Below are 23,749 nucleotides of genomic sequence, written 5' to 3' on the forward strand. Positions count from 1 at the left end.
AGTGCTGGAAGTTCTGGCCAGGGCAATTAGGCAGGAGAAGGAAATCAAGGGTATTCAATTAGGAAAAGAGGAAGTCAAATTGTCCCTGTTTGCAGATGACATGATAGTATATCTAGAAAACCCCATTGTCTCAGCCCAAAATCTCCTTAAGCTGATAAGCAACTTCAGCAAAGTCTCAGGATACAAAATCAATGTGCAAAAATCACAAGCATTCTTATACATCAATAACAGACAAACAGAGAGCCAAATCATGAGTGAACTCCCATTCACAATTGCTTCAAAGAGAATAAAATACCTAGGAATCCAACTTACAAGGTATGTGAAAGACCTCTTCAAGGAGAACTACAAACCACTGCTCAAGGAAATAAAAGAGGATACAAACAAATGGAAGAACATTCCATGCTCATGGGTAGGAAGAATCAATATCATGAAAATGGCCATCCTTCTCAAGGTAATTTACAGATTCAATGCCATCCCCATCAAGCTACCAATGACTTTCTTCACAGAATTGGAAAAAACTACTTTAAAGTTCATATGGAACCAAAAAAGAGCCCGCATCGCCAAGTCAATCCTAAGCCAAAAGAACAAAGCTGGAGGCATCACACTACCTGACTTCAAACTATACTACAAGGCTACAGTAACCAAAACAGCATGGTACTGGTACCAAAACAGAGATATAGATCAATGGAACAGAACAGAGCCGTCAGAAATAATGCTACACATCTACAAGTATCTGATCTTTGACAAACCTGACAAAAACGAGAAATGGGGAAAGGATTCCCTATTTAATAAATGGTGCTGGGAAAACTGGCTAGCCATATGTAGAAAGCTGAAACTGGATCCCTTCCTTACACCTTATACAAAAATCAATTCAAGATGGATTAAAGACTTAAATATTAGACCTAAAACCATAAAAACCCTAGAAGAAAACCTAGGCATTACCATTCAGGACATAGGCATGGGCAAGGACTTCATGTCTAAAACACCAAAAGCAATGGCAACAAAAGCCAAAATTGACAAATGGGATCTAATTAAACTAAAGAGCTTCTGCACAGCAAAGGAAACTACCATCAGAGTGAACAGGCAACCTACAAAATGGGAGAAAATTTTCGCAACCTACTCATCTGACAAAGGGCTAATATCCAGAATCTACAATGAACTCCAACAAATTTACACGAAAAAAACAAACAACCCCATCAAAAAGTGGGCGAAGGACATGAACAGACACTTCTCAAAAGAAGACATTTATGCAGCCAAAAAACACATGAAAAAATGCTCACCATCACTGGCCATCAGAGAAATGCAAATCAAAACCACAATGAGATACCATCTCACACCAGTTAGAATGGCAATCATTAAAAAGTCAGGAAACAACAGGTGCTGGAGAGGATGTGGAGAAATAGGAACACTTTTACACTGTTGGTGGGACTGTAAACTAGTTCAACCCTTGTGGAAGTCAGTGTGGCGATTCCTCAGGGATCTAGAACTAGAAATTCCATTCAACCCAGCCATCCCATTACTGGGTATATACCCAAAGGACTATAAATCATGCTGCTATAAAGACACATGCACACGTATGTTTATTGCCGCATTATTCACAATAGCAAAGACTTGGAACCAACCCAAATGTCCAACAATGATAGACTGGATTAAGAAAATGTGGCACATATACACCATGGAATACTATGCAGCCATAAAAAATGATGAGTTCATGTCCTTTGTAGGGACATGGATGAAATTGGAAATCATCATTCTCAGTAAACTATCGCAAGAACAAAAAACCAAACACCGCATATTCTCACTCATAGGTGGGAATTGAACAATGAGAACACATGGACACAGGAAGGGGAACATCACACTCTGGGGACTGTTGTGGGGTGGGGGGAGGGGGGAGGGATAGCATTGGGAGATATTAAAAAAAAAAAAAAGATTAAATTTAGACTTCTTTAATGTAATGTAAACTTCTTTAATAAATGTTTCCAGCAGGCAGAATTTTTTGTTTTTGCTTGCATTTGTAGTCTTTGCATAGTGGATTTATTGTGACCATCTAATGCTCAGTTAATTTCCATTATCTGACTTTTCCAGGTTACCAACTTGACCTGATTTTTACAGTTTTATTGCTCACAACCAATTGTATCTTCACAGCACTTTTTTCTATGACTGACAGCCTGGTTTTAGTAACTCTGGATTTCCCATGTCCATTATTTGATTATGTTAATGCTTTCTAAAACACAAATAAATTGTTTTCTCAATTCCTTATGGCTTGATTATTTGATTTCTAAACCAGGTTGCCTAAATTTTGCTTGAAACATCTATTGACTTATTCACTGTTATTCTTTAAAAACTAGGACCTGAAAATGAAAGTTCTACATGCTATAGATGCTCGGTAGTTTTTTCTAGCCATCCAGTGTATTCTCTGTGGTTTCACCTTGTCCTTTATTCCTTCACACTTGTGGTATCCATTCAGCTTCCCTGGGGCTCAGGTCAAGGCAACTTATGACACGCCAGGGTCTACATTGCTAGTATGGATTGAAAGCTTTCTCTCTCTAGCTCAGTCATGCCAGTAAATGATTATCTCTGCATGAAAAACAGGATAGGCTTCACATATCTAATAGAGAGTGGTGCGTAATGCACATATATTTTTCTTAGTGTGTCAGTAGATGATTAAAAATCATACTTTAAGTTTTATGTGCCTTTTTGGATATGTCCCATGAATATTATCACTCACTTCATCAAAAGACTCCAATAAATCCTATCTAAACTTACACCGAAGAGGAGGTATAAGGCATTTTTCCCCACCATACTTTCAGTGGATTTATCTCTTTTTAGGTTTTTTTTTTAAATAAACCTTACTTTATATGGGATTATGTTGTAAAAAAGCCGTTTAATAATACCCATGTCAGGCATAAAATATGCCTTTACATTTTGTAAAGTTTAAATATGTTGTGGTAACATGGGATGACAAGGGTGCTTTCATATAAAGGATAAAAGTCCTCCCTCAATCATATTGTGCAGTATAACAAAATAATAAAGAGGAGAAGGAGAAAGGAAATACAAAGAAAGGACCTACATGACATATGTGATGAGTAGGGAATAGTGAGAATTATAGTGGGACAGCACTGGAGTGAAATCCACTGTTCTGTGACCTCCAGCAGCCAGGACCATGTCTTATTTCTATTTGTGTTTCTTGTACCTGGTGAAGAACCTTGCCTTTAGGACTAGAAAACTCCCTGTTCAATGAATGAATTCCTTTCTTTAGAAGTCAAGTGCTTAACCGGTTAGGCGCGGTGGCTCAAGCCTATAATCCCAACACTTTGGGAGGCCAATGTGGGCAGATCATTTGAGGTCAGGAGTTCAAGACCAGCCTGACCAACATCATAAAACCCAGTCTTTACTAAAAATACAAAAATTAGCTGGGCGTGGTAGTACACACCTGTAATCTCAGCTAAGAGGCTGAGGCATGAGAATCACTTGAGAGAATAGTTTGAATCCGGGAGGAGGAGGTTGCAGTGAGCCGAGATCGCACCACTGCACTCCTGCCTGGGTGACAGAGCGAGACTCTGAAAAAAAAAGAAGTCAAGTGCTTACCTTGGTCTTGGTTTAAGCTTTTTTCCTAGAAGGTAAGGAAGGTCTTCATAGGGGAAGATGATCCTTTCAGGACTCATTCAGCCTTAGATTCTCTTTTATACCTTGTTTGGGGCTCTTCCACTGCGTGAAAGCTTAATATGGCATTGCATCAGCACCACTGACTCAGAGCTTGCACCTGCAGAGTTCAAAGAAAGGTAGGGAAGAGGCCAAGAATTAACTGAGAAATTACTGTCTTCAATGAAAAAACTAGAAAATACCATTGCTTTACTTTCTACTGTGGGTAGGAATATAAGCCTTTCTGTAGGTGAAGTCATCATTCCAATGGTGTATTCAGAGCATGGTGTTACTGAATGTCTGTTGCAGACATGTGTTGACTATCAGAAAGTGAAACAATTTTATTAGATGTATAGTCATTATTGTGTCATTTTAATAGCATCAGCATATCTAATTAATACCTAGGAAAATTGATATTTAAAAAATGTAGTGATCAAAATGTTACATGTCAGTGCTTATGTAATAATCCATACAGAGGTGGTGGTAGACCGAAACCATAAAAATCCTAGAAGAAAATCTAGGCAATACCATTCAGGACATAGGCATGGGCAAGGACTTCATGACTAAAACATCAAAAGCAACGGCAACAAAAGCCAAAAGAGACAAATGGGATCTAATTAAACTAAAGAGGTGCTGCACAGCGAAAGACACTGTCATCAGAATGAACAGGCAGCCTACAGAATGGGAGAAAATTTTTGCAATCTACCCGTCTGACAGAGGGCTAATATCCAGAATCTACAAGAAACTTAAACAAATTTACAAGAACAAAACAAACCCATCAAAAAGTGAGCAAAGGATATGAACAGACACTTCTCAAAAGAAGACGTTTATGCAGCCAACAAACACAAGAAAAAATGCTCATCATCACTGGTCATCAGAGAAGTGCGAGTCAAAACCACAATGAGATACCATCTCACGCCAGTTAGAATGGCGATCGTTGAAAAGTCAGGAAACAACAGATGCTGCAGAGGATGTGGAGAAATAGGAACACGTTTACATTGTTGGTGGGAGTGTAAACTAGTTCATCCATTGTGGAAGACAGTATGGTGGTTCCTCAAGGATCTAGAACTAGAAATACCATTTGACCCAGTGATCCCATTACTGGGTATATACCCAAAGGCTTATAAATCATGCTACTATAAAGACACATGCACACGTATGTTCATTGTGGCACTACTCACAATAGCAAAGACTTGGAACCAACCCAAATGTCCATCAATGATAGATTGGATTAAGAAAATGTGGCACATATATACCATGGAATATTATGCAGCCATAAAAAAGGATGAGTTCATGTCCTTTGCAAAGACATGGATGCAGCTGGAAACCGTCATTCTGAGCAAACTGTCACAAGGACAGAAAACCAAACACTGCATGTTCTCACTCATAGGAGGGAACTGAACAATGAAAACACTTGGACACAGGGTGGAGAACATCACACCCCGGGGCCTGTCGTGGATCGGGGGGGCAAAGGGAGGGATAGCATTAGGAGATATATCTAATGTAAATGACGAGTTAATGAGTGCAGCAAACCAACATGGTCCGTGTATACATATGTAACAAACCTGCACGTTGTGCACAAGTACCCTAGAAGTTAACGTATAATTAAAAAAAAAAAAAGAAAGAAAAAAAAAGGCTTCTGTCTCTGTCTTTTACTGAAGCACGTTTCCCCCACATTTATTTTTGTTTAATTCATAATTGCTCATTTTAAAAATGACTTACCTTTGTTACAAAATGTGAGAATTAACGAGTACTGTGCAGAAGTGTGGGCTTTATGATTGTGGTTGGAACAAATTCAAATAGCTCATAGTTTTTCTGTGAGTGTGCAGATTGCAGGCAATTCACTCCGAATTTTATTAATATGTGCCTTTCAGATGAAGATAATAATCAATATAAGAATCAGATATTACATTGTAAAAAGGGGCAAGTGCATTGCAATAATGTTTTTGTTGAGTTTCTATTATGTGTTTCATAATTCCTGCTTATATTTATTTTAACAAAAATCAGAAAGATTCCTTGTCTCTGTAAAATACACAGACACATACACCCCCAAATCCACATTACCATATACATCCTTCCCAGGGTAGTTGGTCAGGATATTCTTAAAAATAATGTGGTGCACCATATCAAAAGGAGTGAGAATCCCTCCATGTGTACTAAGAGTAACATAAATTCTTGTAGGTCACTAAGATACCACCCCCAAATTTACTTCTCTTGAATAAAAAAACATTTGAAGGGGTTCCCCCTCCTCTACTTAATGATAAATTTTATGACGTTGTAATGGAAGCTCTGCAAAGGGTTTTGAGCAGTTTGGAAAGAACTCGGGAAATGGCGTGAGTTTTACTGCAGCCAGCTACAGAATTAGATAGTAAACATAAGTACATGTCTGCAAATACAAATAAATATTTTTTAAAACTTTTTTGGGAGACAAGCTTGTTAACTAACATTATCTCGGTCCCAAAATACTACCTTTAGAAATTTATCCTAAAGAGAATTATATTGAGGCTTACAGAGAAAACATACAAAGATATCTGTTATAAATTTATTTATGATAGCAAAAAGTGGAAACACTCTAAACATTCAACAATGTTGGAACATTTAATGGATGATGTATGATGGTGTATATCTATAGGAATTCTATAGATCCAATGAAATTATATTTTTAAAAACATTTGTATTCAATTATTTTCATTATAAAAAGAGATATGACCACACCCAGTCATGCATACACACAAACAGAAAACAAACATAGAATTAAAAAATACAACTTGAGATGTTATCTCTGGTAGATAAATATATATTCCTTTTTATCGTTTTCTGAATTCTCTAAGTGAATTTTCTAAAATGTATTGATTTCATATTATAAAGCAAAATAAAGAATATTTAGATGACCCATTTCCAATCACTGGCAAGATTCTGCCTGCTGTCATGTTGTTTTCTGCAGCTGTTACTTTTTAATATAGAGGAGCATGGAAACAATGTATTAAACTGAAATTGCTAGTCTCCTACAAACTACCAAACACCTTTAATTATTTGGCTTTTCTTGGGACAAAGAAATATGAATTAAATGAATAAATCATGTAGTATGTGAATTATTCCTCAATAAAGCTTTTTTAAAAAGATAGGGGAAAGTGGAAGCCCTGGGGATACTGAAATAGAGGATAATTTCAGCTTTCAAATTCATTTCCATATGTGTAGTAGAAAGAAGTCATCTAGTTCTTAATTAGCACCAAGAGGAAGGAGGGGGGCAAGAATATGAGGGAAAGAGATGGAAAAGAAACCCCTCTACCTGCTCTCAATTGAGTTCCTTACTTTTACCATTATCAAATGATTTTTTCTGTTCTCTGTCTTGAACATTCCTTATTGCTGAGCTCTTTCCTCAAGCCCGTAGAATTATCCAGATGACATTAATAACTTGTTCTATAATATTATGGTCTGCCAAAGATAAATCTATATTTTAACTGAAGCATGTTTTGTAATAAATAGGTGCAGATCCATTTTTCCCCAATATCATTATTTAATTTTTAATTTTGTGTTTTATTTATAGAGTCTCTCTCTATTTCCCATGCTGGAGTGCAGTGGTGCAATCATGGCTCACTGTAGCCTTGACCTCCTGGGCTCAAGTGATCCTCCCACCTCAGCCTCCTAAGTAGCTGGGACTACAAGGTGCATACCACCATGCCCAGCTAATTTTTGTATTTTTTGTAGAGAGAGATTTCACCATTTTGCCCAGGACGTCTCCAGCTCGTGAACTCAAGCGATCCACCTGCCTCAGCTTCCCAAAGTGCTGGGATTATAGGCATGAGCCACCACACCCGGCACTATATAAGTATTTTAGACCTTAGAAAAACCTATCTAGTTTTAAATTTGTCTTATTAATTTTCTTGACATTGCTAAAAAAAGAAGCATGTATATCCATTCATGCAATATTCCTCAGCAGTGAAAAGGAATGAACTATTGATACAGCAACCTGAATGAATTTCCAGCAAATTATGAGGTAAAAAAGGCAATCTCGCATGCTCTTTGTTCAATCATAGAATATATGATTCCATTTATATAACATTCTTGAAAGTGACAAAATTAGCGGTTTCCGAGAGTCAAGGACAGGATGATGTGGGAGGGAACTGGGTGTGGCTGTAATAAGACAACATGAGGGACCCTTGTGATGATGGAAATGTTCTATATCTTAACTGTATCAATGTCAATATCCTGGGTATAATATTGTCCTATAGTTTGGCAAGATATTATCATTGTATAGTATTTTGTATTATTTCTTACAATGGCATGTGAATCTATAATTATCAAAAAATGACATTTAATTAAAGCATATAGTAAATAAGTAAAAGAATAAAATAAAAACACTACAAAAATGGTCAAAAAAGCATGTATAGGGACATTTAATCTTTTCTGTATGATTAAATAATTAAAATATTCTCATATTTCTGAGTATCATGGTACATTATGTTTAAAAACCTAGTGGTTGGTAGCAAACGGATTATAATGTAATCTTTCAGTATAGAGTTTTAATATAGGCTTATCATTTCTTTATTTAAATATCAGTGTTTACAATGTTTAGTATTACAATAACTAATATTTTTTGAGCATTTCTGAAACATCATCTTATTTAAATATTACAACATTCTTATGAGGTCAGTAAGGTTATTATTTCTATATTATAGATGCAAAAAGTTGAAGCTTAAAGTGAATTGATTTGCTTATGATCATACAATAAAGTAGCTGAATTAGGATTGGAAATCAAGTCTGTCTTACTCTAAAGCTCCTGATATTGATTCTTTACTCTGTTTTTGGCTATGGCTGCCATGATTTTGGACAGTGGGATGTGCTTTTAATTTTTCTTGTTTATTTGCTTTATATCAAGTGTAAGTGTTAACATATTTGAAAGAGCGGGCATCAGCCTTAGATAGCTGTTGCTCAGGAATTTATAGTTATGTTGGTCACATGCCTCTTTTCCTTGGCAATACTTTTTAATAGAACTGAAAGGGCATATTTAAAGAAAACAAAAAACCAACGTGTTTAAATTTATAAAAAGTTTGCAAAGTTCTAACTACAATTCTATAACTCTCTCCTAATGTATAACATTTCACATTCATATTTTTAAATGGAGCTTATAGTCTACTCTAATAGACACTAATCAAATAACAACATACAAATGTAACAGCAAAATTTGAAAATTGGTGAGAGAGAGGTGCAGGATGCTATAGGTACCTATAGAAGGGGACTTGGTTGAGTGTTAGGATTGCTGTGGCACAGAAGGCCTCCCAAAGGATGTGGCCTCTCAGCTGCCATATGCTTTTTAAGGGTTTGTGATTAGTAGCCAAGAAAGACTTTTGTAGTTTTCTTTTACCCGTTTTAACTATGCATAAATCGGATATATTTTTATCACAACGCATTTCAGTTATGCTAGTCATCTTCCAAATAGTATGTTTCAAGCTCCCTGAGGACAGGAACTCTGCAGGTTATCTTTGTACTCCCAAATGTGAGGATACTGTCTCATCACATTCCTATTTGGCTAAATGGGATGGGATTGTTATGGTAGCATAAAAACTCTGCCATGAAGACCTTTGACATATTTGAGGCAAAGTCTTGAAGCTTTCTTAAATCCACATTTGTGGACTTTGCTGATTTTTAAAAACAAATATTTGGTTTATTTTGATATTTTGTTGTTTTATTTGTTTGATTTTAATAAACTTTTTTTTTACTTTAAAAAATTATCCCTTTGATTTACAAGATTCCATCTCAGGCCTGTTCAGAGTTTCTTTCTCTGCATGTTTTTCATGTTGCTAAATGAATATGGATATGTTGTTTTATTTTTTGTTTGGTCCTTACATCACAAGTATATCATAAGCACCTATAAATTCTCCCAAAACAAAGCTTGTAAGCAAGGTAACAGAGCCACGCATTAAATCCCTAGGAGTAAAGAGAGCTTTTTTATTCTCACAAAGCACCCGTTCTTTCTTGACTTTGGCTTGTACACAGACCTCACCTATTATAGTGGGCTCTGTGAGATTTGGCCCAAAACACTGTTGTTTTTATGCTTTGTGGAGGATCAAAATTATAAATAACACTGCTCAATCTGTTGGTAGGTGTGACAGAACAATCTTTTGTTACTATTTGTTCCTACTGTTGTTATGTGATTATTATATGTTTAAGGTTGGGCCTGTGGGAGAAAATGCCACTCCCCGTTTGTTGGAGGTGGGTTTTCAAATGAAGAGTGAAGTCATTTGTTACATTCATGACCACGGTCTTTCCAGTCTTCTGATCAGAAAGATAGATGAGTGGATAGTCTTCGCTTGGTGGTAGAGATAGAACCATCTATTTATTTGTTACATTCATCACCACAATCTTTCCAGTCTTCTGGGAAGTGGTATAATCCTCAGATCAGAAAGATAGATGAGTGGATAGTCTTCACTTGGGGGTAGAGATAGAACCATCTATTTATTTGTTACATTCATCACCACAATCTTTCCAGTCTTCTGGGAAGTGGTATAATCCTCAGATCAGAAAGATAGATGAGTGGATAGTCTTCACTTGGGGGTAGAGATAGAACCATCTATTTATTTGTTACATTCATCACCACAATCTTTCCAGTCTTCTGGGAAGTGGTATAATCCTCAGATCAGAAAGATAGATGAGTGGGTAGTCTTCACTTGGGGGTAGAGATAGAACCATCTATTGGCTTTGCAGGAAATGGGTCAGAGTGCTGAATCATCTGCTTTTGTCAATGGGAAGGAAGATATAAAAGCAAAGTCTAGTAATAGGTGCCAAAGGCACCCAGGTGAGTTTTAGTGAATTTATACTAGCCCTCTGTACTAAGCCATAGTTTGATTTCAAGCAAAAGCAGTATCCCCACTGTGAGCTTGACAGCTTTCTAATACTTAATGTTTTTTTTCTCATGAGATCAATAGTGCTACTAATGAATGTAATTTTTATATTGTATAATGATATGTGGCAATGTGGAATATCCACAAAATTCAATGAAATGCTATTTTCCAAATAAGCAATACATAATGTCATAGAATCCATTCAAAATGCAAGACAGACCAGTGGATTTTAGCATTACAGATTATGGAGTATGAATATTACCGAGTTCATTGAAGTGGCTTCAAATTCTACATTGCAATTAACGTTTAAGAAACTATCACTTGTCAAGTTTTGGTATAGAATCAAAGAAAGATATCCACAATTATCATAAAAGGCTAGTAAAACACTCCTGCCTTTTCCAACTACATATGTATATGAAGCTGAATACAGAAGATTTAAGAATCCAGCTGTTGGCCGGGTGCAGTGGCTCACGCCTGTAATCCCAGCACTTTGGGAGGCTGAGGCGGGTGGATCACAAGGTCAAGAGCTCGAGACCATCCTGCCTAACATGGTGAAACCCCGTCTCTACTAAAAATACAAAAAAATTAGCCAGGCGTGGTGGCAGGCGCCTGTAGTCCCAGCTACTCTGGAAGCTGAGGCAGGAGAATGGCATGAACCTGGGAGGCAGAGCTTGCAGTGAGCTGAGATTGTGCCACTGCACTTCAGCCTGGGCGACAGAGCGAGACTCAGTCTTAAAAAAAAAAAAAAAAAAAAGAATCCAGCTGTCTTTCTGTTAGGTTGGACCTTAAAGATTTTCAAAATTGTAAGACAGTGCCTTTTCTTCTTATTTTTAAAAAATTTTGGAATATATAGTTAGTTGAAATGTGTTATTTATTTTAACATGTAATAGACATTGTTTTTCAAAATAAATATTTAATTCATCAATTTTAATTGCTTATATAATATCATTAAATATGTCATTAAGTAATTATATGTTAATATCATTAGATATAATTATTGGATTTTCAATAATTTTTAAGAACATAAAGGAGTTCTGAAACAGAAAAGTTTGAAAATCACTAACTTGCATAATCACACTCTCTAATTCATGTCTCTGTTTAAATGGTATATGTGTAGAGAGGCCTATTTAAAAATAGCAGTCTTTTTTTTCTAACACTTATCATTACCCAACATTTTATTATGTATCTATTTATTTGTATGGTTACTGGCCATCTTCCCTATAAAAATGTAGACTCCATTAGGGAAGGAATTTTTGGCTGCCTTGTTCATGGTTTTATCCCTCACACCTACTATAACACCTAGCACATAGTAGCTATTCAGCAAATTTCTATTGAATTAATGGAAATATTTTTTCTATCTGGATATTGTTCTACTATTTCCTGGTAGTGCTAAAACTTTAAAGGTTCTGTGTGCAGTTCCTCTTGATTATGCCTTGCACCTTTGCTAATGATATTTTTGAGAGCTTCTAATAGGTTGTTATACTCCCTAGCAAATCCAGTCAGTTATTACATGGTGTTCTCTTCTCTTGCTTCAACCCCTTCATAACTGTTTCCCTACAACACACATCTGTATGTGTGTGTTAAGATGAGGTTCTATTATTCTTGCCAAGAACAGCTGCCACAGCAGACACAGTCTCCCAACTGCACACTCCATTTTAGATATGCTGAAGCCCTTTAAGTGGAGCTGCCTGGAGTTCTGTGGGAAAATGGGAAAAATGCCTCTCCCTTGTTATTCCCTCTCAGAGTTGCACCAGCATATTACAGAATTTTAGGGAAATATCCCTTGTATTTTTTATTTATGGCTTCTCCTTCTCCACAACTTCAGATTGACTCCCTAGGAGCCCAGAATAGAGTCCAATCTGAGTGATGAACTCTAAGATCTAAGATGAACTCACACTCATCTCTCCTCTAACAATAAATAGTATGCTGGGTTAAGCCTATCATGTGGATTTCTGTCATGTTCATTCCTCCAAAATCATTAGATACATTCAGTCATGGTTTTTTACAAAAATTCAGTGTAATGCAAAACTTGCGGTTCTTGACATTTTCAATGGATAAACCAAGTCTCCTGTAAATAGAGGATGTACCTGAACTGTAATGTGGTCATTTGCCCATGAATCAGCCTTTCTCTTCTCCTAAGTACGTGATGAGAATGAAATGTTTTCTATCATTTGGTGGTTGTGTTTGTACTCCAGCTTCATCACCAACCATTGTCTTCAACATACATCCTATACTCTAATTATCCCAAACTCTTTTTAGCTTCCTAAATCTTTCCAAGTTTGTTGGAAATCCCTGCTTTTTTGTGTAGTCAGATTCTTCTGTTCAAAGTAGTTTTTTCACCTCATTCACCTGATGTACTTATAGCTCTCAAGAATCAGCTCATGCCCTCACTTCCACAAATATGCCTGAAAAACATGCCCTCACTGCCACAAGCCAGGCTAGGTATCCCCCTCCCTAAACCCCATTGTGCTTGATTTCCTCCACACCCTGGGCATTCCTATATCATAGTGCCATATTCTATTATAGCTATCTGACTCTCTTTTGTGACAATGAGCTCCTAAACAGACCATGTAATTTTCTCAATTTCTGAAATTTCCAGTAGCAAACAAAACTATTTTTAAAATTAATAAGCATAGTTGTTCTAGAAAACAAGAAAAAGAGGTCTCTATAGACTAGAATAAAGATGTCACCTTAATAAAAAGCAGTGGGGAACAAATGAGTTCAGAACACCCTGAAGCTGTGAAGCTAGTCCACAGGCAAGGTGGGTGATGGGACCCAGGTGAATGCTTGGAAAAAGCATTCTTTATGCCCACACAAGTTGGGCATATAGCTGAGAGCCATGTCTGCACAACTTGTATGGTGCTGGGTGCTGGGAAAGATGCCACCTTTTTCTCTACTCTTGGCTACTTGGAATAGCAGCACCTTCTGCCATATAGCTTGGGACTCCTGCAGCAAATTTTGTACAGTTATGGGAGTCTAAAGCTAAGCAAGAACAAGTCTAGAAATGAATCTTTGAAGACTGGCAGCCGTGAGTGCAAGGCCTGTTCTGTACCAGACTATTATTGGAGGCTTGGCTAAGGCCACTGCAAACTTACGGCAAGAGACCAGGATCCTGTAGGATGAGATATCTCGGGGGTCATAACAACATAGGCACTTAACAAAGACAAGGACAAACAACAGACTTGACAAACAGAAAACCTGAGGGTGAGTAAAATAGACATACAAGTGCAAACAAAATGGATTCTAAGTATTTTTCTGGCATTATGAAGGTAAAAAAGGGATTATAGCAATGAGAGAATAACAGTTTAGAAAACAAGAATATGGGGTTATATAAAATTGATAATTATGAAAATGAATTAATTAGAAATATTTAAAATGAAAAATATAATTATTGAAATTAAAAAATAAAACTTTAACACTAAATAGCAATATGAACACAACAGAAAAATAAATCTTCTGGAGTAATAAACTGAACTCATCCCAGAATTCAGCACAGAGAAACAAGTATCTAGAAAACATGGCTTGTGATATGGAACATAAGAAATTCTGACTTAAGAGTTTCAGAAGGTGATACTAGAGATTATTAAGATGACTATAGACATAACATTTTAAGGGAAATCACTGATAACTTCACAAAGCCAAAAGATGTGAGTCCTGAGTTTAAAAAATTTACCTATTTCTGAGAAATATTAAAATAATTATTTTTAGATATGTATAGTAAAATTTCAGAACATTAACAATCCTAGAATTTATAAGAGGTAAGGAGAATATCTACAAATAAACTAAGATCTAAGTGAAACCTAATTATTTACTTATTGATGGTTTTAGATGTTAGAAGATGATAGTTTAAAAATTTTGAGGGAAAAAAATTAATTTAGAATTTTACACCCAGCTAAATTGTCACTCAGTAGAATGGTGCAATGAAGAAATTTCCAGCTATATAAGCAACCAGAAATCTGAAATCTGATTTCCTTTACAATGATTCTAGTAAGCAGCAGTAGAAGAGAAGATGCAAAAGTGAGCCACTCCCCCACCAAAATATATATGTTCATCTGAGTGCTGACTTGTAAAATAACATTAATAATTATATTTGGGATGACATCTGCAAGATTGCAAGGTAGGAGTTTCTAGCACTTGCTTCCTCACAGAAACATGAATTTGAACAAACATCCATTGCAAGAAAATATCCTTATAAGAGCTAAGGAATGTGGGTAAGATGTTATAGCACATCAGTGGAACATACAAATAAGAAAAGACAAATTAGAGAGTGTGGAAAGGACATTTTTACATTTCCCACATCACACCTTCCTCAAGCCTCCCGCTCTGTGGAAGAAGGAGAGTGAAGTGAGCCCTCAACTTTGCTGCAAATCCCAGCACCAACCTCACCCCAGTGAACCCCAAAGCTAGGCCACCTCCCACAAGCATCAGGCTTCAGGCCACCACCATGGCCCCAGGCTCCAGGCAAGCACCAGAGGACCATAACCCAGGCTTGCTCATGCTGACACAGGTTTCATGCCCACCGCAGAACCAGGCTAGCTCCTGTCAACCTAGGCTTCAAACTACCCCATGGCCCTAGGCTCGAGGCCAGCACCAGAAGACCAGGACCCAGGCCTGCCCATGCAGACTCAGGCCCCAGGTCTACCTCACCACCAGACTGGCTCCATGGACCCAAGCCCCTTGCTTACCTCTATATATCCAGACAGACTCTAGGCCTGTCCCCATAGTGACAGGCACCAGATCTGCCTTGTGAACCCAAATGCCAAGACCTCCTCAGTGGACCCCAGTACCAGGACAGGGTCCATGGACTCAGGATGAGGTCCATGCCTTCAGATCCAGGCGCCAGGACTGCCTTACAGAAAACCAACAAATGCATTTGGGGACGTCTAGAAGAAACAGAGAACAAAATGTGGGCAGAAAGCTTATTTAAAGAAATATTAACAGACAACTTCTAAAATTTGCAGAGGGAAATGAATATCAAGATCCATGAATCCCAAAGAACCCCAAATAAATTAAACATAAATATTGGCTGAAAAATTTTCAAATCTGCAGAGGGAAATGGGCATTCAGCTTCATGAAGCCCTAAAAAACTCCAAATAGATTGAACCAAAAGAGGTCTATACCAAAATGCATTAAAATAAAATTTTCAAATGTCAAATGCAAAAAAGAAAACCTTGAAAGCCACAAAAGAAAAGTGAATCATCTTAAACAAGAAAACCCACATAAGATTTCTCAGCAGTGGATTTCTCAGCAAACCTTGAAGGCCAAGAGAGTGTCATGGTATATTCAAAGTGCTAAATAAAAACAAACAAACAGAACTATCAACTAAGTATAATATATCAGCAAAACTGTCCTTAAACAATAAAAGAAAGAAAAAACTCCCCCACCTCCAAAAAAAAAAAAAAATGCTGAGGGAGTTTATCACCACTGGACATGCCTTAAAAGAAATGCTAAATTGAGTTCTTCGAGTTGAAATGAAAGTATGCTAAGAACATAAAAACAGTTATAAAACTCATTGTAAAGGTAAGAATATAGTCAAGTTCAAAATACTCTAACAGTGGTGTGTAAATCACTTTTGACTTTAGTATGAAGATTAAAAGAGAACGGTATTAAAAAAGTAAAAGTAATTATAGCTACAAGAATTAGTTAATGGGCTGGGCACAGTGGCTCCTGCCCGTAATCCTAGCACTTTGGGAGGCCGAGGCGGGCGGATCACCTGAGGGCAGGAGTTCGAGACCAGCCTGGCCAATGTGGTGAAACCCCGTCTCTACTAAGAATACAAAAATTAGCCAAGCATGGTGGCAGGTGCCTGTAATCCCAGCTACTCGGGAGGCTGAGGCAGGAGAATCGCTTGAACCAGGGAGGCGGAGGTTGCAGTGAGCTGAGATCATGTCATTGCACTCTACCCTAGGCAACAAGAGCGAGACTCCTCCAAAAAAAAAAAAAAAAAAAAGAATTAGTTAATGGGTATACAGTATAAAAAGATGTAAATTGTGAAGGAGAAGTTAAAGTGTAGAGGTTTTGTATACAGCTAAAGTTAAGCTGTTATCAGCTTGAATACAGTTGTAACTGTAAGATATTTTATGTGAGCTTCATGGTAACCACAAAGAAAAAAACATGTAGTAAGTAGATATATAAAAGTTAAAGGAACCAAAGCATAATACTACAAATATCATTAGTCACAGAGGAAAATGGAGAAAGAAGAAAGGAACTAGAAAACAGTAAGAAAATATTTTTTTAAAATAGTAAGTTCTTTTTTTTAATTATTTTAACTTTTAGATTCAGGGGATATATGTCCAGGTTTTTTACAAGGGTATATTGTATGCTGCTGAGGTTTGGGGTATGAAATGATTCCATCAGTCAGCTAGTGAGCCTAGTACCAATAGTTATTTTTTCAGGCCTTGTTTCCCCCCTCTCTTCCACTTCTAGTAGTCTCCAGTGTCTACTGTTGCCATCTTTATGTTCATGATTACCTAATGTTTAGCTCCCCCTTTTATTAATAAATAAGAACATGTGGTATTTGCTTTCCTGTTCTTGAGTTAATTCACTTAAGATAATGGCCTAAAGCTTTATCCATGTTGCTGCAAAGGACATTGTTTCATCCTTTTTTTGTGGCTGTGTACCATTCCATGGTGTATATGTAGTATGTTTTCTTTATCCAGTTCATTCTTTATGGACGTCTAGGTTGGTTCCATGTCTGCTACTATAAAGAGTGCTGCAGTAGACATATGAGTGTATGTCTTTTTACTAGAATGATTTGTTTCCTTTTGGATAATACCCGGTAATGTGACTGCTGGGTCAAATGGTAGTTCTGTTTCTGTTTTAAGTTATTTGAGAAATCTCCAAGCTGCTTTCCACAGTGGCTAAACTAATTTACATTCCCACCAACAGTATATAAGTATTCTTTTTTCCCCCCAGCCTCACCAGCATCTGTTGTCTTGATTTTTTCATAATAGCCATTCTGTCTGGTATAAGATGGTATCTCTTTCCTCTCTTAGCCTCCTGAATAGCTGGGACTACAGGCGCATGCCACCACACCCAGCTATTTTTATATATTTTTAATAGAGATGAGGTTTTACCATGTTGGCCAGGCAGGTCTTGAACTCCTTACCTCAAGTGATCTGCCTGTCTCGGTACCTCCGAAAGGGCTGGGATTACAGGTGTGAGCCACCATGCCCAGCCTCGATGTTTATTTTTGTTGCAATTGCTTTTGAGGACTTAGTCATAAATTCCTTCCCAAGGCTGATGTTCAGAATGGTGTTTCCTAGATTTTCTTCTACGATTCTTATAGTTTGAGGCCTTACATTTAAATCTTCAACCCATCTTGAGTTAATTTTGAATATGGCAAAAGATAGCCAATTTCATCCTTCTGCATATGGCTAGCCAGCTATCTCAGCACCATTTATGGAATAGGAAGTCCTTTCCCTGTTGCTATTTTTGTCAATGGGGACACCTATAACCATTTGTCATAATCAAATGATTGTCAGTGGGGAAACATATAACTATTTGCTATAATCAAATGGTTATATGTGTGCAGTTTTATTTCTGGGTTCTTTATTCTGTTCCATTGGTCTCTGTCTGTTTTTGTACCAGCATCATGCTGTTTTGGTTACTATGGCTGTATAGGTTGAAGTTAGTTAATGTATAGTTTGAAATCAGATAATGTGATGCTTCCAGCTTTGTTCTTTTTGCTTAGGATTTATTTGGCTATTTGGGCTCTTTATTGGTTCCACATGGATTTTAGAATTTTTTTTCTAATTATGTGAAAAGATGACGTTGGTAGTTTCATAGGAATAGCAATGAATCTGTAGATTGTTTTAGGCAGTATGGCCCTTTTAATGATAATGATATTTCCCATTCATGAGCACAGAACTTTTTCCCATTTGTTTGTGTCACCTGATTTCTTTCAGCAGTATTTTGTAATTCTCTTTGTAGAGCTCTTTCACCTCTTGTTTATATGTATTTCTAGGTATTTTGTATGTGGGTGGCTATTGTAAATGGGATTGCATTCTTGACTTGGTTCTCAGCTTGAATGTAATAGTAAGTTTTTACCTATAAAAATTACTTTAAATATAAATGACTTAATCCAATCAAAAGACATACAGCAGATGAAAAAATAAAAAAATAAGTTCAACTATATTCTGTCTACAGGTGACTCACTTTATCTTTAAGGACACACAGAGGCTGAAAATGAAGTGATAAAGAAAGATATCTCATGAAAATTGTACCCAAAAGGGAGCAGAAGGGACTATCTTAATAACAGACAAAATAGACTTTAAGTCAAAAACTTCAGTTAATTATATCAAGAATTAGGATTCCATTAATTAGAGGATATAACAGTTATAACTATGTGTGTATCAAACTTTAGCAAACCTAAATATGTAATATAAAGCAAATATTAACAGAATTGAATGGAGAAATATACTTTGGGAAAAAGCTTCTGGACTTTGGTTTGGGCATTAGTTTTTGGGATATGACCTCCAAAGCACAGGCAACAAAAGTAAAAATAGACAAATGGGATTTTATCAACTTAAAAAGCTTCTTCACAGCAAAGAAGACACTCAGAATGAGAGGTTTTCAAATCACATACGTGATAAGAGGTTAATATCCAAAATATATAAGTCAGTCATACAACTCATTAGCAAAAAATCCACATACACCCACACACACATGATGTGATTTTCTTAGTGAGCAAAAGACTTGACTAGACATTTCTCTAAAAAAGGCATACCAATGGCCATTGGGTATATGAAAAAGCTCAACATCAGGAATCAAGGAAATGCAAATCAAAACTGTAATGAGATATTACCTCACAACTGTTAGGATGGCTATGCTGGAAAAAAACAAGGTTACAAATGTTAGCAAGGATGTGGAGAAAAGAAATCCTTGTTCTGTTAGTTTAAATGTAAATTGGTTAAGCCATCATGGAAAACAGTACGGAGGTTCCTAAAAAAATTAAAAATAGAACTACCATATTAACTAGTAATCACCCTTCTAAGTATGTAGCCTATGGAATTGAAATCAGTATCTTGAAGAGATAACTGCAGTCCTGATAACTTGCAGCATGATTCACAATAGCCAAGATATGGAATCAACTTAGGCATTCCTTGATGGATGAATATATAAAGAAAATATGAGATAGTTAGCTAGAAGATAGATAGGCACATAACACACATACACACACACACAGTTGATCCTTAAACAACATGGTTTTGAACTGCACAGGTCCATTTATACACAGATTTTTTTTAACCAAATGAAGATTGAAAATACAGTATTCTTGGATGTGAAACCAACAAGGGCTGACTTTATATATATATGAGTTTTTCAGGACTAACTGCAGGACTTGAGTATATGAGGATTTTGTATATGTAGGGGGTTCTAGAACAAATATCAGATGTATTTCAAGGGATGACTGTATATACACAACATAAAGTTTATGGAATCAATACAAAGTTTTTAGAATTTTATTTATAAAATATGAAACATCTAACATCATATAGATTATAGCAAATTTGATTTAAACACTCATTAAAAATGAAATAATTAGTTCTATGGTGACAATATGAACATAAGTATCAGTGCAGAACAATATTTTTATTAAGTCAGGAAAACTATGGACAGGGAGATACTTCCAAAATGGTGATGTAACCAGTCTGTGAACCCAATCCCCAGTAAAAAAAAAATAAAATAACTTGTGAAAAATATTTTAAAATCATTTTAAAACTTTAGAAATTCATCATGTTCATATAGCAAATGCATTAACATTTACTCAAGAAAATCTACTAAATCTCTGCAAGAGAAATGCAAGTCTGTGGCATTTGAGCCATGACCCACTACTTTTTTCCACCTATCCTCTACCAGCACAGTATGACAAAAACTTTATTCCAGGCAGTTGCAGCTAAGGACACAAGACTCTCTCTCAGATCCCAGTCTGGCATCTCTCCAGAAGGAGCAGGCTGCCAGAACTTTTTATCTCCCCAAGCCTATATTACAGAAGTTCCTATTTAAACAAAGCAGCTAAATGTAGCGCTCCATTTTCCCACCCAGCACCCACTCATAGGGTAGAAGTTATACGTTACATGTTGCAGGTCAATAACGTTGGGTCTAATTCATCCTCATCTCAGCACAGAGTAAAGGTTTCGTTCCAGAAGACAGAAGCTGGGAAGACCAGGGGATACCACCATTCATCCCCACTCCACTCCTCCCCACCACCAGCATGAACTAGTAACAGGATTATCATTCTAGCAGCACTGGGCCACTGCACCTGCCCCTGAGGCACAGATCTGGAGAAATGTCTAAGAGTTTTGCTTTGAAAAACAGGTAGTCTGCAAAAACAGAGAGCCCCATAGTTCTTCCTAAGAGAAGTTTCTTTAGTTGAAACAGACCATAGGTACATTCAAACCTGAGGACCCTGTCAAAAACAATGACAATTTTGATATAAGATAATTTGGAGGAGACTGGTAGTCCATGAGCGCAACAAGCTAAACCATAGATCAGCTATATGTTTAACAGAGAGAAGTAGGGAATGAAAAAGCCAAGAAAAACGCTCTTTGGGTTAGAACAAAATACTGGCCTCAAAGATTGCCCTACAAGGAGGCTTGAATATAATTGATTAGACATTGGAGCCATTAATCCCCTAAGGTATTGTTGAAACAGTAGAGCAATCAATTGACAATGGAGCCTAAAATTTAGGTGTGATACCAATAGAGGTATAGTAGCATCTTACAGAGACACAGGGAAAGATAAAGCCATCTAGAGGAGTATGATGAGCCTTGGGGAATGGGCACTTATGATCATGCTCCACTACAGCCATTCCCATGCCAAACCCTCTGGCCTCTAGGCAGACTGTAGTTCTGGCTCTGCCAACTCTCCTGGCAGTTCTCTGTGGCAACTCAATTGCCTGTGGAGATTGTGGGGCCTCCTATAGCTAGGATCCCAAAGGTCTGTGGCAAGAGTGGGCCACTCTATGTCTGTTTTACTCACCACTTCTCTTGGAGCCACTTGGGGCCAGGAATGAGTCTCGGTGTTAGGCAACTTGATTGGGAGTTCCCAGTTTTCTACACTGTCAGCCCCCGGCTGTGAATCCTCCCTGTATCCACTCTCAATGCCTTCTTTCTGAAGATGTGTTTGGAGTATGCTGACCTATTTGATGGTCTTGTCTCTCTTGGTGGAAGAAGCTCTTCCTGTCTGTCTAGTCAGCCACCTGGGCTCTCTGATCTCTAGGTTAAATATTAAAGCCTAGAAAATATTACCAAATTTGGCCCAAACAGTACAAAAGCTATTAAGGTACTCACTATAGAATGAATTAAAATAGTAAGCAGAATACTTTATGTTAACGACATAAATACTAGATAGTTTCAAGATCATTTCTATTGAGTCTTCAAACAATAAATCATTTGTGTCTTGTGAAGTGTGATTCATGAGAAGTGAAGAACGAGGAGGAGGAGCAGAAACATTATTTCATTCAATTTATAAAACTACGATAGTCGTATCAAAACAAGACAAGGACATGAGGAGAATTTAAAAACCTTTGTTCTAGTCTTATTGCAAATATTAGCAAATTTAAACCATAGTGTATGAAAAGAACACAAAACAAGAATTCAAAATTTTAAAATTACTCTTATAACCTTCTATAAATGCAGAAAAAAGCAGTTATTAAAAGTGTATACCCATTTGTGTTTTTTTAAACAAAACAACAAAGAAACAATTTTTTAAAAATCTCATTTCAAGCTTCCAATATTTGGTGCTTTTTAAAAATCTAATAAAGGGTATCAACTGAAAATAAATAGAAAAAAATATATATACTCTGTTGTAAAACACTAGAATTATTCCCATTTATATAAAGGTGGGACAAAGATAACAACTATTACTTATATTTTCCAGCATTGTATTATTGGTGTTCCTGGCTAATGCAACAAATTGACAGACATGAGTTAGGAGACAAAGACTTGTAAGAGGAGACAAGGTGGTGTTCTTTGAAGGTATGATAGTTTATCCATAAAGCTCAAGATAATCAACTAATAAAATATTAGAACTAATGAGAAAGTTCAGCAAGGTTGCTGAATACAATAACAATGTAAATATAGGTAGTATCTACAGATATCAATAATATATAATTGGAAAATGTAATAGAAAATATATTCCACTCACAGTAGTAATAAAACTATAAAATTCATTGGAATAAAACTAAACAGAAACAAGAATATAGAAAGAACTTTTCAAATATATAATCAAAGGGAAAAGTCTGAGCAAGTAGAGCTCTAACCCATATTTTTGCATGGGAGAATTTATTCACATAAGAATGCTATTATTGCCAAATAAAGCAATAAATTCCATACCATCCAAAGGCTCATGATTTTGCACAGGAATAGAAAGATTTATTCCACAAAAGCATTCTCTTATAAATAATGTGACCATATGTCATGATTTATTTGAAATAGTTCAAAATTATGCCTAGCAACTTGTAATTATTATTAGCATCCACATATTTATAAGAATAAAGATTAATTGGAAGAAAAAGCATAAGAAGACTTTTTTTCCTTCTGCTTCTTAGCTTTCCCACTTGCAAGTTGTGTGAGCTTGCTACCTAAGTTATAAGTTACTCAAGCTCTCTGTTCCTCAGTTTCCTTACCTCCAAAGTAGGGATAATAACATCTACATCATATATTGTTCTAAGGTCAAATAGAGATAATACGTGTAAAGCACTTAGAACGCTGACTAACTCAACAAATGTTAATTATTATGAACAGAGTGGTATTTTATTCTGTCTCAAATAATATTATAAAGAACTGGTAATTAAAATTAAAGCATAGGCTTAAGAAAAGACAAATATATTAATGGGGAAGGATGGAAAAAAACAAACACACATTCGTATGTGTGAATCTGTAAATAGGGTAGTGTCATTAAACACTGGGGAAAAACTAAATACTTCAATCAATAGTATTAAAACATTTGACTTCCCATTTAGGAAAAAAATCTAGTTAAATTCCTACTCACCCCATACATACAAATCTATTTCAGATGAGATAAAGAACATAAATTAAAAACAATAAAAATAAAAATTATTGGAGAACTTAATAGAACTTGGTCATAAATTTAGAGCAGGTAGGATTTTCTTAGAAAAGATAAACACAAATATACAGACAAATATGCGAGTAAAAATAAACAGAAAACCTGGACATATATACATATAATTCCTAAAATCTATAGAACAAGTGCCTCTTAGAGTTAAAATTTTAGCATTTTATTGGGAGAAAATATTTGCA

The 23,749-nt window shown here is 36.3% G+C and overlaps 1 protein-coding gene across 15 annotated transcripts in view; it reads left to right on the forward strand.

The window, feature by feature from the left end:
- MTHFD2L (methylenetetrahydrofolate dehydrogenase (NADP+ dependent) 2 like) overlaps positions 1-23,749 on the forward strand; it is a 186,497-nt gene that overhangs the window by 122,097 nt on the left and 40,651 nt on the right. The window contains exon 7 of one of the 15 annotated variants that reach the window (XM_063663757.1): positions 7,190-7,359. The exons of 13 other annotated variants lie outside the window; for them this stretch is intronic. In XM_063663757.1, coding sequence (XP_063519827.1) covers positions 7,190-7,245 — 56 coding nt within the window. In that variant the 3' untranslated portion in view covers positions 7,246-7,359. Of the gene's footprint in view, positions 1-7,189; positions 7,360-22,367; positions 22,466-23,749 lie in introns of those variants that run through there. One more of the 15 variants, XM_063663759.1, reaches the window with a different exon arrangement.

Source organism: Pongo pygmaeus, chromosome 3, assembly GCF_028885625.2.
Source record: "Pongo pygmaeus isolate AG05252 chromosome 3, NHGRI_mPonPyg2-v2.0_pri, whole genome shotgun sequence".
Lineage (NCBI taxonomy): Eukaryota > Metazoa > Chordata > Mammalia > Primates > Hominidae > Pongo > Pongo pygmaeus.